At 42.9% G+C, this 18,205-nt stretch overlaps 1 protein-coding gene across 1 annotated transcript; it reads left to right on the top strand.

The window, feature by feature from the left end:
* Window positions 1-788: 788 nt before the first annotated feature.
* Window positions 789-16,955, top strand: LOC123392919 (conserved oligomeric Golgi complex subunit 2-like). Its single transcript, XM_045083152.1, has 3 exons — window positions 789-913; window positions 2,558-2,685; window positions 16,774-16,955. The coding sequence occupies exons 1-3, from the start codon at window positions 905-907 to the stop codon at window positions 16,925-16,927; spliced, it is 291 nt and encodes a 96-aa protein (XP_044939087.1). The 5' UTR covers window positions 789-904; the 3' UTR covers window positions 16,928-16,955.
* The last annotated feature ends 1,250 nt before the right edge of the window (window positions 16,956-18,205 follow it).

The following is an 18,205-nucleotide window of genomic DNA, read 5'->3' as shown; positions in this document are numbered from 1 at the left end:
TACAGGATTTTGAAGCTAGCTTTGAATTTTTTTTTCAGTATCTCCTGCTTGGGACCCTGCTTCCATTTTGTCACACTAGATAGATTTTGTGAAAGACACAAGCGTAGTCTCCAAACTATGCAAGTAAAATTAATTCTGAATTTCATGTAACTTGACACATCATATGATGTAGTCAGAGTTCATTTATCCAAAGCCCTTGACTGGGTTTAAATGCACGTTTGTCAGATTTACTCTGTAGCTTAAGAGGCAAATAACTTTTTGTCGTTCTGTAATTGTCTAAACTTCACTTTGATGAAGCCGACTTACTTTCAAAGAAATCATAGGGAGGGGACGCCTCAGTGGCTCAGTCAGTTAAGCCACTGCCTCTGGCTTAGGTCATGATCCCAGGGTCCTGGGATCGAGTCCCACCTTGGGCTCCTTGCTTGGCAGGAAGCCTGCTTCTCTTTCTGCCTATGCCTCCTTATGTGCTTGTGCTCTCTCTCGACAAATAAATAAATAAAAACCTTTAAAAAAGAAAGAAAGAAAGAAAGCAAGAAAGCAAGCAATCATGGGGAGAAGAGATTCATTGTTATTTTCTAGGAAATGTTGGGATTTTAATCTTACATATATTCTGGTAGAATTAGAGGCTCGCTTTATATATATAACACATATGTATATAAATTACACACATATATTTGAGCTTTTAGAAACTGTTGTGCCTGGACCTTCTTTCCTGGTCTCTCTGTTCTTACAGCATATAGACCACATTATGGCCATGCTGCAGCAGTCCCTGTGAGGCCTGCTGCTAGAAGGGCTTCAGACTTCCAATGTGGACATCATACAGCACTGCCTCTGGACTTACGCTACATTTGACAAGACACGGGATGCAGAGGCGTTAGTTGGTCAAGTACTGGTGAAACCGTACATGGATGAGGTTTGTGCCCCCATGCACCTCATTCCACAAACACAGAGCATCTAATCTGGCTTCGTTTCTTGACTGGGTACGAGAGAGCTCAGGGCTCTTCCTTGAAGATGCTCCTAGTTCCTGCTCTTCTGGTTGTAAGAAAAGGTTGGTCCTGCTTGGTGCCCATCAGCATGGCAGGAATCAGGCATGTGCTCTGGTCTCTTCCAGTGATGCCATAGCTCAGGGATCATCTTAATTTAGTAGGGGTGAGGGACTTGCCTAGGAAGAAGGTATGGATCAGAACATTTTCAGGTCAATTTCCATTTCCATAAGTTATACGTTAATGAAGTTGCCGAAAAGCGTGACCCCACCAAGGCGCCCGTGCCCACTGAAGGAGCTGGAAGACAGCTCTCTGCGCAGGGAAAGTCCGTGAGGGGAGGTGTCTTCGCAGAATTGATGTGGCCTAAGTCTTGAAGACCATGGAGGAGTTTCCCGGCTAGGAAGGTGGGAGGGAGGGAATATTCAAAGATAAAGGGCTTTTAAGGGCGAGTTAGCAGGGTAGTACCTTAAGTCCGGAACTTGGTTACCTAGTGTTCTTGACCTATGAGGATACAGTTAAATACAGGGAGTCAGTGTATCCTGCCGGAGTATGGGCTGCACTGTGTGAGGCCGCCAGCAATCAGCAGCTTCCCACTTAGAGCGTGTCAGTTTCATCTAGTTCAAGCTGACAGAAGTCATGAAGCCAGTCTCAGCGTTTGAGGGCTTTCTTCCAGTCACCTGCCAGTGCGAGTGCTCTTTCTGTCCGGTAATTATAAAGCTACCCACCATGACTTCAGGATGAAAGGCTTCCAGTTTTAAAACGGGACAGTATCCCAGTGATAGAAGTGAAATTGAAGGATTAATTTCAGTAATCATCTCAGCTTCATTAGGACTACTAAAAGTAAATGATCTGTCACTTCTTTGTATGTATCCTATTATAGTTCATAGCTCTCTCTGTGGGGGTGAAAAAGATCACATTATCCTTTGTCACTAAATGAAAATATTTTAGTTATTTAATTTATGCCCTTTTCATTGAACTGAATCTAATATGCTAAATTAGGGAAGTACTTTACGTTTCCGTGTCGTTAAATGAACTGTGGCCACGTTTGTATTTTAAGTTTGTATGCTTGTCATTCACCTCCTGCAAGTCAGCCTCACCAAAAAAAATAAAATACTAAAGCAAAATAAGATGTGTTTTCTTCCATCACTTTCCATATCAGCCCTTTCCCAGTTCTGGAGATGGTAGAGGATAAGGCCAGGGTGAAGATGGTACAGAGCTGTTGTCTACCGATACAGTATTTCGCTTTTAAGCTCAGAAGGGAAGCAGATGAGTGTGTGTGATGTTTTAGCTTCAGGCCAGTCTGTGTCCCTCAGCCTCTGTGTCTCCTAGGGTTGTAGCAGTATTCCCAAATCCCAGGACCTATATTTTCATGCCGTTGTTACTTACCTCCTGTTTAGAAAGCATACTGAGTGGGGAGGAGGAAGGACGAAGTGCATTTTTAAGGTTTACACAATTCTTTTCTCTGTAGTGTATAGTTCATACTTCCCTTGTAGGTGCTTTAAAAACAAACAAGAACACAAACAAACAAACAAACAAACAAATAAATAAAAATAAAACGCTCTTACTTCTGCTAGGTGATTGTAGAGCAGATCGTTGAGTCTCATCCGGACGGCCTGAAGATCATGTATGCTAATAAGCTCCTGGAGTTGGTTCCTCACCACTGCCACCTTCTTCGAGAGGTCACAGGAGGAGCCATCTCAAGGTGAGGTAAACTGCTGTGTATGCACCTGAGCTCAGTTTAGTGACCACCTGTCACCTCCTCATGTGCCGCTGATCCCTGACTGTCCTGTCTGACCCGGGAACGTGTGCTCTTCCCTATTTGTTACCAGTGCTGTGAGGCAGGTGTCGCTTGCCTGGGTTTACAGGGAAGGGAATGAAGAGTGGGGACGAATCTCAACGGTGACATTTGTGTGACTCCAGAGCCTCTGCTTTTCTCTGGTCTATACTTTCTCCTTAACCAGGTTCAAAATCAAAATTTGTTTCCTTCCATTATTGTGATGTCATCATCGGTCTAGAAATACCAATTCATTTTAATTCAACACGTTTTATACTGATGGCAATTAAAGTCATGTTCGGTTTTCCCTCACTCTCTTATTTCATTTCCATGGCTTTCCAGTTCTGTTTCATGAATATCCCATTACCTTCCACCATCTCCGTCATCCCAGTCCAGACCTTTGTCGCCTTTTGTTCGAGGGTAGCGGGCTCTCCCCACCTGGTCTCCCAGCTCCACCTGTCCCTCTTCATTGCAGCCCTCAGCTGTCCCACCTGCCCAGAGCTCTGCAGCCTTCCTGAGTCGCTCGTGGCTTCTCATCACCCACAAAAGAGCATCCAGTCTTCCTGGCGTAACCTGTGACCCTTGGTGCTTGAGTCCTAGTGGTTCTCTGCTGTAGAACTTTCTACTGTGGAACTTTCCCCCATACGACTATGGTTCCTGGCCAGACAGGAGCGCTTGACCTTCCCTAACACACCTGGTACAGAAGATCCCTGACTTCACCTTGGTTCAGTTTATGGTTTTTTGACTTTTTATAATAGTGCAGAAGTGATATGCATTTAGTCTGGATCTTTTCCCAGGCTGGCGATCTACAGTAGGGTCCTCTTTTGTAATGCTGTGCAGGGGCAGCGAGCACAGCCCCCAGGCAAACTATATGATCACGAGGGTCAGCAACCAACACACTTGAACCATCCTGTTCTGGCTTTCAGTGCAGTGTTCAGTAAGTTACATGAGATACCAGACACTTTATTGTGAAATAGGCTTTGTGTTGGAGGATTTTGCCCAACTGTGCAATACTGTAAGTGTTCTCAACACATTTAAGGTTGGTGGGGCTAAGCTCTGATGTTCAGTCGCTTAGGTGTTTTCCATGCATTTTCAACTAAAGAGATTTCCAGCTGAACAATGTGTTTATTAGAAGCTGAGGCCGTCATAAGCTGAGGAACATCTGTCTATACTGTGCGCCTCTGTGTTTTCCTTCATTGCTTCCTGTCTCTTATCCCTTTGTCTTTCTGTTGATCTGTCACTCCACATGAAGCTCCAGTCAAATACAACTTCTTTTTTTTTAGGTTATTTATTTATTTACTTATTAGAGAAAGCATAAGCAGAGGGGGAGGCAAAGAGTGAAGCAGGCTCCCCACTGAGCAGGGAGTCCGATGTGGGACTCGATCCCAGGACCCTGAGATCATGACCTGAGCCACTCAAGCGCCCCCAGGCTATGGTTATTTCAAGAAAAAGTCCTATTTGTGAATTCTTCATCTAGTGAAGATGAATTAAAATCAGAAAGTCAACTCTGCCACCTTTAAAAACCCAGGAACAGAAAAAAATTCCACGAGCAGGTATAACCCTATCCACAATAAATCACTTTCAATCCAGTCCTGAAAACTAATACAGAGTAGGAAGAAAGCATTACAGAAAAATTTTGTTTTCATTAATCATCTGGAAAATAATGGGCCTTACACGAATGCCCTTTAGGAAGACAGTTCTTATAGTTATATGTTGATGGAAACTAACATTACATTCAAAATGCATGTTAAAACCATGACTGTAGACTTTCAGTCGTCAGAAGATGAAAAATGGTCAAGAGTCACCCAAACTGAATCCTGGTTCCTCCTGGAAAATGTGTTCCTAAATATTTTCCCCCTGAACTACTGTGCTCTTTCTGTATCTTACACAGCAGACACTGCGATGCACAAACACATCCAGAAGGCCTTTGAGGGCTGACAGCCTGCTGGAACAATGAGGAATTCACTCGGGTTTCTGCCTTTCTGCCGGGCCCAGAAAGTTCTGGGTAACCCAGGTGACGTGTCATGAGAAAACAAGTGTACCTCACACCGTATGTATCATCTCCTAGGGTAGACACCAAAATCCATGTTCGTATATGAAAATCCGAGATGCGTACAGAAATCAAGAGTGATTCTGTCATCTTGAAAGAAAAACACACTGTTGCGCTGCCACATACCTCGTTTCTCCTTGAGTGACTGCAGGAAGTAGCGATTGCAGTCAGAAATCTCAGAAAGAAAAATTAGAGTAAGGGCAACACCTCAAGTTTACTCCTGAAAATACTTGGAGAACGACTGTGACCAATAAAGCAGGGCTTAGTTCATGAGACTATGTCAATGAGCTTATACCATCCCATGTCCTGGTCAAACCCTCATGTCTGGGAGATGGAGGGACATCTTCATCTTCCAGAGCTACTATTAGGGAAAAAGGTGGAGACAATACTGACAGGAGTCCCTACTTCAGCAGGAGAGCAAAAAACATCTTGCCCCTCCATAATCCCAAATGGAAATAAACATCTCAGGGCGCCTGGGTGGGTTAAGCTTCTGCCTTTGGCTCGGGTCATCTCAGGCTCTTGGGATCGAGCCCCACATCGGGCTCTTTGCTCAGCGGGGAGCCCACTTCCCTCCTTCTCTCTCTGCCTGCCTCTCTGCCTACTTGTGATCTCTGTCAAATAAATAAAAATCTTTAAAAAAGAAAAAAAAAGAACACAAAAGAAACATCTCATTTTACTAGTGTGCAGCAGTGACTATGCAGGAGAAATTATTATTATTAGATGATATTATTATTATTATTATTGTACTATATTGTTAACCTTTTGAATTCGGACACCTAAAATTTTTAATAAAATATGAAGGCCTTTTTTTTTTTTTTAAAGATTTTATTATTTGAAAGACAGAGATCACAAGTAGGCAGAGAGGCAGGCAGAGAGAGGGGGAAGCAGGCTCCCCACTGAACAGAAAACCCGATGCGGGGCTTGATCCCAGGACCCTGGGATCATGACCTGGGCTGAAGGCAAGAGGTTTTAGCCCACTGAGCCACCCAGGCGCCCCATGAAGGCTTTTTTTAAAGAACAAAAACTTCAGACTATATCTTTATCCTAGAAGTTCCCACTACAACTGGCTTCTGTCTTGGCCAACATTTAGCCATTCAGATAAAGTCCGTATTTAGTGCTTCGTGTGTATGCATGTGTAAAATAAGAGACAGTCATAAATCTTTAAGATTGTGTATAATAACCGTGAAATAAGGATTCTTGATACACAAGGTCTCGTCTGGGGAAAACAGCTGGAGAACAGTATGCAGTTTTCAAATAATGGAGGGGAAATACGCATTTGGTTATGAGAAAGGGAAGGAGAACAAGACCAAATATTAATAAAAGGGAAAAAAGCTTTTTCTGCCATCTTTCCATGCCACAGTAACAGTGTGAACAAATGTCCCACAGATGCCCTCAAGAACATTAACACTGCTGAAAGGGGGGGGGGCAAAGGCCAGGTTCTTAGGAGGCCATGCACCAAAGTCAACGTCCCGTTTCCTCACTGTGATTTCGAAGCATGAGTACATTTGCAAATTTGAAATTATTGATGACCACAGAGCTGGGAAAACTGCTGTGAACCTCACGTGCAAGTGAAACAAGGGTGGCATGACCAGCCCTAGACTTGTATAACTGAAAGATCTAGAAAAGTGGCAGAATATTTCCATCCCCTCAGTTTGGTTTCACTGCATGGAAAAATTCTTCTGGCATCATGCACCATGAAGAAGGAAGAATCCAGGCAGGAGGGAAAATCCTGGGATTCCTTTTTCCTAGAAATAATATACATGGCACGTGAAATGCCTCAATGGGGAAAAAAAAGGAAAATAAATTACAGTCAACTAATGTTTGACAAGGGTGCCAAACAATTCAATGGGGGTAAGAACAGTATTTTACTCCCAAGCAGCCACATGCAAATAATGAAACAGGAGTCCTGCCTCACACCATAAAGAGAAAATAACCCAAAATGCATCAAAGACATAAATGTAAGCATTAAAATGATAAAGTTCGGGATGCCTGGGTAGCTCAGTTGGACGGCTGCCTTCTGCTCAGGTCATGATCCCGGAGTTCCCGGATCGAGTCCTGCATCAGGCTCCCAGCTCCACAGGGAGTCTGCTTCTCCCTCTGACCTTCTCCTCGCTCATGCTCTCTCTCATTGTCTCTTTCTCAAATAAATAAATAAAATCTTTTAAAAAATAAAAATAAAATAAAATGATAAAGTTTTCAGAAGAAAACACAAACGTAAATATTAGTGGTCTTGAATCTAACAACGGCTCCTCAGCCATAACACTAAAGTACAAGCAACTTAAAAAACATAATAAACAAATAAATGGGACTCAACCAAAATGTCCCAGTTTTGTGCTTCCAAGGACCCCATTGACAAAGTCAAAAGACAAGCCACTAAATGGGAGAAAGTATTTGCAGGTCATATGTAAGGAACATGCATTCAGACTGTGTGAAAAATTCTTACAACTCAAATAAAAAGACAACCCAGTTAAGAAATGAGCAAAGAGAGGCGCCTGGGTGGCTCAGTGGGTTAAGCTGCTGCCGTTGGCTCAGGTCATGAATTCGGAGTCCTGGGATCGAGCCCCGCATCGGGCTCTCTGCTCAGCAGGGAGCCTGCTTCTTCCTCTCTCTCTGCCTGCCTCTCTGCCTGCTTTTGATCTCTCTCAATAAATCTCTCTCAAATAAATAAATAAAATCTTTTTAAAAAATGAGCAAAGGGGCGCCTGAGTGGCTCAGTGGGTTAAGCCGCTGCCTTCGGCTCAGGTCATGGTCTCAGGGTTCTGGGATCGAGTCCCGCATCGGGCTCTCTGCTCAGCAGGGAGCCTGCTTCCCTCTCTCTCTCTCTCTGCCTGCCTCTCCATCTACTTGTGATTTCTCTCTCTCAAATAAATAAATAAAATCTTTAAAAAAAATAGCAAGAACTTGAATATACATTTCTCCAATATTCAAATGTATACATTAATATATAAATGTATATATAAATATATTTTACATGATCATATATTTATATAAACATATTTATGTAAATATATTTACATTCTTAAATATGTATTTAAATGTAAATATAATATGAAATATATATATTTAAAGATACATATAAGGTATATATAAAATATATGGGACAATAAGCACGTGAAAATATGCTCAACATCACTAATCATTTGGGAAATGCAAATCAAAACCATGGTGAGATACCACCTCCCACCCACGTGGATGGCTACTATCAAAAAACCCAAAAGCAGGTGTTGGAAGGATGTGAAGAGCTGGAACCTGTAAATTGCTGGTGGGCTTGGAAAATAGCGCAGCCACATTAGAAATGGTTTAGTAGCTCCTCAAAATGCAGAACACAGAGTCGCCATATGACACACCAATATCACTCCTGTGTATAGAGCCAAGAAAAAAACTATGCCCACACAAAAACTTGTGCATGAAGGTTTAGGGTTTATTCGTAATAGCGAAAAGGTGAGAACAACCCAGATGTTCATCAACTGATGAAGAGATAAATAAAATGTGATCCATCCAGCCAGTGGAATATTATTCAGCCTTGAAAAGGAATAGAATTTTGATATGTGCCACGACACACAGGAGCCTTGAAAACATTCTGCTGATTGAGAGAAGTCAGTCACAGAAGACCACATATTGCATAATTTGATTTATATGGAATTTCCAGAATAGCTAAATCTACAGAGACTGAAAGTAGATTAGCGGTTGCCTAAGACTGGTGGTGATGGCTAAAGTTTTCTTTTGAGGATGATGAAAATGTGTGTGTAGTTCAGTATAGTATAGTTAACTATAGTGAAAGCCATTAAATTGTCCACATTAGATGGTGAGTGGTATGGCCTGTGAATTATATCTCAATTAAGCTGTCATCGAAAAATGCAAAGAACTTCTATATGTATCAAGTAGAAAAAGAATGAACTTGATTAAAAACATCAAAAATGGGGAAAATAAAAACAAAATAAGATGGGAGGAATAAAATCATGACTGTTTATCATTAATTTAAATGTGTACAGACTGACTTTTTCTATTCAAGCGCCTATCAGGGCTACAGATCCACGCTGTTCAAGAAACATACATAAAATGCAAAAGGGATTGCGAATGTATCAGGTGAGGAGATACCATGCAAAAGAGAAAGCTGGAATGGCAAAATTCATCGCAGACAAGTTGGGTCTAAAGTTATAGGTACTAAGATGAAGAGGGACATTTTTAAAGGCAGAGTTTGGAAAGAAGATGTAAAAGGTATAAGCAGGTATACATCTAACAACATAATACCTGAAGACTCTAAAAATGCAATAACAAGGTAAAATTTTAGCTTTTCAAATGGGAGTATCTACTAGAAGGAGGGAAAAACAAGGACACACAGAAAATAGATATCCTGGGGTGCCTGGGTGGCTCAGTGGGTTAAAGCCTCTGCCTGCAGCTCAGGTCATGATCCCAGGGTCCTAGGATCGAGCCCCACATCGTGATCTCTGCTCCGCGGGGAGCCTGCTTCCTCCTCTCTCTCTCTGCCTGCCTCTCTGCCTACTTGTGATCTCTGTCAAATAAATAAATAAATCTTTAAAAAAAAAGATTTTATTTATTTATTTGACAGAGAGAAATCACAAGTAGGCAGAGAGGCAGGCAGAGAGAGAGAGGAGGAAGCAGGCTCCCTGCTGAGCAGAGAGCCCGATGCGGGACTCGATCCCAGGACCCTGAGATCATGACCTGAGCCAAAGGCAGCAGCTTAACCCACTGAGCCACCCAGGCGCCCTAAATAAATAAAATCTTTAAAAAAAAAAAAAAGAAAATAGACATCCTTATTTCCCTCGGAAAACATTTCTTTCTTACACCTAAGAAAAGCCATATTTGTAAAGATTAATTGCATACTAGGCAACAAAGGAAACCTTTACAAGCCTTCCAAATTAAAGATTTAAAGAACAGTTCTTTGATCACAATCCAGTAGAATCAGAATTAGATAACCTGGTAACAAAAAATTGAAACTACATACAAGTTAAGAAATACAGTCTTCAGTCAAAGAAGAAATCATAAGACGACTGAAGAAAATCTTGAAAGCAATGGAAAGGAGACTATTTCATACCAAAACTTACAGAAGACACCAGAAGTTATACTCTAAGGAGACTTTAGTGTCAAATGTCTTCAATTTCAAACATTTTTTTGAATAAAAGAAACTACTCATTTAAACCCATCAGAATAGGGCAGCTCAATCAAAAGAAAGGAAGTAATTATAATAAAGATAAATTTTTAAACTAATAAAAAATATGAGGGGCAAATAAACTCAAAGTTGTTTCTATGAAAGACTAATGAAATAATAATAAAAATAAAACTTCACATGCCCTATTAAGGATAAGAGAAGAGGAAGATGGGGTGTGGGAGGAGGTGCGGAGAGAAGGAAGGGGGATGGGGAAAAGGGGGTTTCAGTGAGGAGGGGACAGAGAGAGGGAGAGAGAGAGTTGCAAAACAGATAAGGATTGGGAACAGATATAAAAGCAAATGCATAATATAAAAGAATCACTAAACTGCAAGGCACTTTATACTAATCAATTTGATAACCTAGAAGAAACGATGATTTCCTAGGGAAACAAAATCATCCAAATGATTCAAGAATGGATAATTCAGAAGATGAGTTTCAAGATCAGACAGGTTTGCAGCTGGATAACTGTTATTCTACTGTTAAATGGCAACAGGCAATTAAACAATAATAAGTCAATTCACTTGATGAAGCTGAGCACAATTTTAATACCCAAACCTGAGAGGGAGGAACGGGGAAGCTATTAACAAATCTGGCTTAGGACAGATTAGTTAACAGAAACTGAACTAATGTTAGCAAATAACAGAAGTCAGGCATCTATCAAAGGACAATATCCTGAGACCAGCTTGGATTCATTCCAGGAAAATAAAGGGAGCTCAAGACCAGAAAATCAATAAGATTTACCTCATCACTAAATTAACTGGGAAAAAACTCTTAAGACCATAGCAATAAATGCATTTGATAAAAAAATAAAGGCACCTGATAAAAGGTGAGCAGCCATTCTTTATAAAAATGAAGATAAAAACAGAAGGACGTTATGCAGGAGGGATTATTAAACGGGAAGCACTAGATCAAGAGGTAGATAAAATGAGTCCATATTTGTCAAACAGTGACAGAGCCCCATGCGTGCGTGGATAGGGGCGAATGAGCTCATGGATGAGCACCAGGCTGTCAACAGGTATTATAGGGACAAAGGCAGCGGTGAGGAGAGGAGAGTCTTAACAACAGGGAAGAAGGTAAAAGGAGGATTGCAGTTAAAAATTGTGCATGATACAAACACATGCAAATAAGACCGGATATTTTCCCGTATATAGTTTTTTAAAACCCTGCACACATTACTGGAACTACCAACTCTTGCTTTCAGCTCCGCAGCCCTCGCGTGCTTTCCCAGTACCACGATGCAGGGGTAGATCCTCCGTTGGTGAAATCCTATGTCATTGTACTCCTCAAGGGACAGGTGAAACAGGGCAGGGGCTGGAGGCCGGAAATCAGGCATCGCTTTGCCCACCCCAGCTCCCTGCTCGCCCAGCCCCCACTCTGAAGCAGCGGGCACTTGGAGCTATTAAGAAGCAGGGATCTGAGCAGTTCTCTGGTTTCCCCTGGAGCCATCTGCATCCATCATATTTCCCACAGCTCTCCCCGAGTGTTGGTGCTGGCTCCCCCCGAGTGTTCCCTTAGCTCCTAGCACACCCTTCTTATGAGAGCAACTAGTACTCCCCGTCACAGTGCTCTGTCTGTCACATGCGTCCATTGATCCACTTTGTGCTGGTTGAGGGCTGGAGCCCCCTCCTGTTAACTCCTCAAGTCCGTTTCTAATGCAGCAGCACCTGGCATTTAAGCACCCTGTCAGTACCTGCCAAATGAACGAAATGTACTCAAAACATAGTATGAAGTCTGCGTTCTGAAACTCCTTTTTGGAGCCGTTTGCTATCATTTTCCCAGGCAATTTAAAAAATTTCCAGCCTTGCTGCCAATAACCTGAAGGGGTAAATGAATGCCGGCGTGCCCCATGGGACATGTCACTCTGGATGGTCCTTTGGCAGCAGGGACTTTGATAGCGCTCTTCGAAACCCAGCAGGATGGTGGAATGGGTACGTGGCTGAGTGCCTCCCGGGTCTGACCCTGTGTGACAACACCCGGTGCCTGCAGCTGCCCTCTGGAAGGTGTTGCTTTAGCGGCAGAGCCGGAGGGCACCAAGCGTGTGTCTGTCTCCAAAGTCCTGGGCACCACATCACAATGCCTTCCTGAGAAGCAGAATCAAGGACAGTTGCTGATCTTCATTCCTTCCCACCAAAGGTAGCTCATACACCATCTTTGGAAGTTGGAGCCAGGGGGCGCCTGGGTGGCTCAGTGGGTTAAGCCACTGCCTTCGGCTCAGGTCATGATCTCAGGGTCCTGGGATCGAGTCCCACACATTTGCCTCCCTGCTCAGCGGGGAGCCTGCTTCTCCTTCTCCCTCTGCCATTCCCTCCACTTGTGCTTTCTGGCTCTCTGTGTGTCAAATGAGTGAATAAAATCTTTTTAAAAAGTTTGGGCCATACTCTTTAGCCATTCTACTTTCCCTGGGGTAATTTGCCACCTCCCTGAATTTACCTGCATCTTTCCCAAAATCTACTTACCTTCCAGCCTTCTTGACCATAATGAGTCTAAATTTTCAATAGACAGTGTGAACTTACACTTGCTAATATTTGCATAACATGCACCTCTTTCGATCTCAAAGAAAAGCTTCGCACCGCAATGGTCTCTAATCTCCAATTAGGTTCTGTTCCGGGATCCCACTGGAATTCTACATGCCTGTCCCCTAAGATGCCATAAATTGTGGTCCAGTTTCCCAGCCAGCCAAGGAAAGCACATGGGAAATCTTGCTGAAGGATGAGTAAGAGCCAACGAAAGGGAACATATTTATCTGCCTCGAATGCTGGGACCTGAGGAAAGCAAGTTTCATTACAGACAAATCAGAAAGGAGGTACAGATTGCTTTTTATGTCACTCTGGAGTGGAGATCTGCCATTGATCATTAAGGCCATTTCCTGCAATGCACTCACCAAAGTGATACTCACTTCAGAGTGGACAAAACTTAGGAAATGGCCAAGGGGAGCTCTGCTTACACTTTACACTCTCAGCATTTATTTGTATTAATTTCTTTATAGGGCAGTATAGAGACATGAGACAACATTGAAAAAGCAAAGCTTGTCATCCTGTGGCCTTGGGTCAAGGATAGAGATAGTGCTGCTCATGTCAGTTTCAACCTCCAGTGGCCAAGGGTTTGATCTGATGCTCTTTCAAGTTTTCACCATAGCCTTTCTCAAGCTCAATGGCCAATAATCCCACAGGAGATTTTAGGGCCCTCTCAAACTTCTGTTTTGCTAACTCTCCCCAGCCTGCTTCCTCTGCAAAAGTCACCACTTTGCCTGTGCATCTACCACCTCTTAGAGCTTTTGGAATCAGCCACGAATTGCAGTGCTGATTCCTTCCATGACCACATATTGTTTACAGGAAAACTCTTCTTCGTTATGCCTTGCCAGTCAGAGTGACGGTTTCATTCGCAACCTGGACCAGGTTCGGGAATGTTCTACACATAAATGTGAGCAAATGTCTTCTGTATTGAGACACATGTACATTCTGTAAATGGACTCTATTGAAAAACCAATACATAGGGTACACTTATGTCCTGACCCAGCTGGAAGGAGGCACTTCATTTCCATCTTTCAGAAAATTGGTGTAACACATTGATTTTCAAAACAAAGAAAGCAGTTTTGTGACCTCTACCAAAAGACTGTCATAGTAAGCAATAAATTGCCTCTTTGGAGTGAACAAATTAATAATATATTTTCTAAATTTCAAAATAACAAAGACAGAATGATGTCTGTAATGCTAAGTGCATACCCTTAGTTGTAGGACATTGTGCCATGGACCACCTGAGCAATGACACATGGCGGCCGGTAGTCTGATTCACCTGGCAACCTGTTAAAAGAAAGTCTTGCACATGACAAGCTTTCAATAAGACACTGACAAGATGGCCAGGAAGCCAGCCTTAGCTGCTTTTTCAGGTGTCTAGACATCTAGTCAACCTACCTCACCAACTCATCACCATGCTTACTGGAGTAAACCCAATCTCTTCCTTCCCCCCTGGAGATGGGAGAAGAGCCACTCACACGTTTGTATGGAATTCTCATTCCCCCTCGCTCTGTCCCCACATGGCGCTGTCCGTGTAATAAATAAATCTTTATGTCACCCGGAAGGTCCTGGGTCAAAGTATACAACTCGGACAATTTTAGGTCACTACAGCCTTTTGTTTTTCTCTCCACGTTAAGCCTTCTGGGTGACCAACAGCTATCTAAAACTCATGTTGCTGCCATATGCTGTTGTTCTGCTTCATCTTCCCAGTAAAGTTCAGTATTTTTACCTAAAGTTTGGTTTATCAGTATCTCCAGCATCTATCTCCAGCTCGGGTCACAATCCCAGGTCCTGGGATCAAGTCCCACTCTGGACTTCCTGCTCTGCGGGAAGCCTGCTTCTGCCTCTGCCTCCCATCTCTTATGAATAAATAAAGAAAATTTAAAAAAAAATTTTAAAAAACCATTTATATCTTCCCACTTTTAAAGATTAATTCTGGGAATTATTGCTATAAATCCAAGTGTCCTATCTCTTTCTTAAAAAGTCTTCTCCAGGGCACCTGGGTGTCTCAGTTGATTAAATGTCTGACTCAAGATTTTGGCTCAAGTCATGATCTCAGGGTCATGGGATTGAGCCCTAGTGAGGCCTCTGTGCTCAATGGGGAATCTGCTTCTCTCCTTTTCCCTTTGCCCCACCCCCCTACTCACATGTGCACACACGTGTTGTCTCTCTCTCTCTCTCAATAAATAAATAAACAAATCTTTAAAAAGTCTTCTCCAAAGGGAGTTTGACAAATAGTCCAGTAAGGGGCTGGAAGAAAATATTATAAGTTTTATTCATATTTCATGTCATCCATTTAACTGTTTAGCTTTTGCATGTCATTTATAATGTGCATAATAATTTAGTAGAGTAGTAGAGTCTATAATTTATCAAAAATTTGCTTAAATTGGTGGTATGTACGCAAATATTTTTGTATGTATGTATGTATGTACTTATGTATTTATTTATTTTTGTGAAAGAGAGGTGCACAGTAATAAAAGATCACTGCTCCAGGGACCCAGATATTTCCCCAAGTCCTGTTTCCTTCCATTCCCTCTGTGCTTCATTAGACCCCCTTAACACCAATCTTGTCCCTAAAACTTGCCCTCTGCAGCACCAAGTTCAAATGCTTAACTTGGGCCATCACTGCAGGGTGTACCGGGATGACCTTAGGGAAAAGGGCGGTGGGTCTCATGGGTTTGCTGTGTCACCCCCATGAACAGTCCTTTGTTCTGAACAGCTAGTGCAGTCCACGTTTGCAATCACAGGCTCTGGCACCAGAGTGGGCGTAGATCCCAGCTGGCCCCTCAGTAGCAATATGGCTTTGGGAAAGTTGTGTCATTTCTGGCCCAGACTTAAGGCTCATCCATAACGTGGAGGAGAAGACAGTGTGACCCTCAGTGGGCTGTTGAAAGGATCACGAGATGGTTCGACTCAGGTGCTCCGAGGTACCCAGCACACAGTAGGCCCACAGTAGAACAAAAAGTTGTTCTATTGATCTTATAGTTACTATTACTCATACTAACAAAACTGATCATTTGAGATGATTTTCAAGCGAAGTGTCTTCGCCTGGATTTCTAAGATTAACCTACTTCAAAATGAATTCTGCTCTACTGTGAAAAACGAGCTAACCAGCAGGTTTCTTCTGCGTCTTTTCTGAACTTTTTAGGATCCTCTCTAGAGAAAGGTTCTAAAGGAAGGCAAAGTGCAGAAATACTCTTGCTTCAAAGGATGTGTAGGAAATGATTAATTTTGCCAAAAAACAGTGCCTTGAACATAAAAGATGTTTGACGAAGCTCACTGTAGACAGTGTATCCCTCCAGGATTCATAAGTTGAAAACTCAATGTCCAAAGGGACATAACTAGGAGATGGGGTCCTTGGGAGATGTTTAGGTCATGAGGGTGGAGTCCTCATGGGTGAGATTAGTGTCTCCATAAGAGAGACCCCACAGAGATCCCTCGCCTCCTCCACCTTGGAGGTTATAGGGAGAAGATGATCATCTGTGACCCAGGAAGTGGTCACTTGAACAGACACGGAATCTTCCAGGGTCTTGATCGTAGACTTCCCAGCTTCCAGAACTGAGAGAAATAAGTATGTCTTTCAAGCACCTAGTTTATGGTGCTCTTGTTACATCAGCCCAAACTAAGATAAAGCTTGTCTCTTATACTGAAAAATAACACAAATGTTAACAACAATTAAAAAAAGGAACAATGTGGCCAATGACATGTAATGAACATCATCTCTCCTCTACAGAGCCAAGAGCTTAATTAGTTTCGGGCAACTCAGTAGAGTATGATTAAACCAAATAGCAGCAAGATGTCTAAATGCTCAAGTCCTCTGCCTCCTACTTTTCTGTCAAAACAAAAGAAAAGCCCTAGGCTGGTTTTGGTTGCCACCAAGCACAAAACAGCCAAATTCCAAATTAGAAAGCTCTGGGGTTTAATTGTGGATGTATGGAATCACATAGAAGCTCTCTTTGATCATTCCAAAGGATGTTTCCCTCAAAGGTTACAAATACATCTCAGCCTACCAACCATTTCAGGCCTACCACAAAAAAAAAATATATATATATATATACACACACTTTTAGCATTTTAAAATGTGTCTAAATTTCAGTTTCAGATCCAGTTTTGACTATTGTTATGAGCTTAGTTGGATGCCCCCAGATTCCTACATTGACGTCCTAACACCCAGCATCTCAGAATGTGGCAGTATTCAGAGACAGGATTTTTAAAGAGGTGATAAAGGGAAAACGAGCTCACTGGGGGTGGGCATCAAGCCAACAGGACTGGTGTGCTTACAGGAAGAAGAGATTAGGACACAGACAGTACAGACTGAAGGACAATCGATTGAAGACAGAGTGGAGAACACAGCTATCTGCAAGCCAAGGAGAGACGTTTGAAGAATCGAACCCTACTGCCACCTTGATCTTGGACTTCCAGCGCCCAGAACCATGAGGAAATAAATTGTATGTTGCCTAAGCCACCCAGCTGTTGATATTTTGTTTACAACAGCCCATGACTCAGAAATTTGAGGACCTCCCCCCCCAGACTTTATCCTGAAGTTCTGTTTCAGCTTCAGGGGCTTGTGTAATACTACTGTATCAAGGAGGGAGGCTCCTGCCATTCCCCGCACTGGGTCATTGAGACACAGCGCAGCTGTCCCCAGGGCTGGCTACATAATTTACAAGCCCCATGCAAAATGAAGATATAGGGCCCTTTGGGCAAAAACAGGGAGGAAGTGTTTGTTAAAGGTACTAAAATAGAAAGCTCATTTCCTCCATTGTCTGTCTTCTGAAAAGGCATGGCTGCTGTTTTCTATTTGCATTTAATGTCATTCCAAGCAAATAAAAATTTTAAAATGTGATTATGGGCATGATTTTTGCCATTCATCTTCACAGGGTGCAAGGTCAGTGTTAAATAACTCACGCAGGGATTCCACAGCTGGGGCACACCCACGTGCCCTCTTCTTATCAGAACCGTGGAAATCCTGAACAAGACCAGCTCTGCCATCTTTACCTCACCTGGGGACTCACACCTGTTCCACCGACCCTGCCTCCCTCGGCTTCCTGATGAGTAAGGAACTTGACAGGATCAGGAGCCGGGGGCTGCCTTTCTTTCCCTTCCCTCCTAAGTCACCACTTCCAAGGCTTGGCTAACACAGGGAGTTGACATGAGTGATAAAGGACAAGACAGGGTTCTGGGCTGCTCACAAGAGGCCCTGCCGGTGCTCAGAGCAAGCTCTGGTCTGTAGGGAAGGCGAGCTCCGGTTGACTCGGTCATAGACGTCACGTGGTCAGCGAGTCTCGTTGACCACCACTCACGAGGTGTCCATTTCCATGCTGTGCTCACTGGGCAGGGCGAGCAGTACATGCAAATGAGGAGGCAAGGAATGGTGGATACCCACAGTGGGCTGTCCCCTCCGCTATGTACGTGCTACACTGTCCCACCTGTTATGCCCCAATAATGGGTCCATGATTAAAAGAGCGAGACTGATACAAAGCGAAGGTCAAACAAAGCTTTATTTCGCACCAAGCATCAAGAATCAAACTGACCAGCCAGGGCCGCTTTTCTTACAGAGAAGTCAACCCCTCTCTCCTTTACGGACTAGCTTTTAAGGACATAGGCCATGTGGTTGGGCCTGGTCATGCACAGGTGGCCAATGAAATTGTAACACACAGAGAAAGCTGCACAGTGATGCTAGGTGACCAATTGAATTACAACTTACCTTTCAGT

The sequence above is a fragment of the Mustela putorius genome, unplaced genomic scaffold (genome assembly GCF_011764305.1).
Source record: "Mustela putorius furo isolate JIRA1106 unplaced genomic scaffold, ASM1176430v1.1 tig00000695_pilon_pilon_pilon, whole genome shotgun sequence".
NCBI classification, from domain to species: Eukaryota; Metazoa; Chordata; class Mammalia; order Carnivora; family Mustelidae; genus Mustela; species Mustela putorius.
Note: the sequence above shows the minus strand (reverse complement) of the source record. Positions and strands in the feature narration are given on the sequence as shown.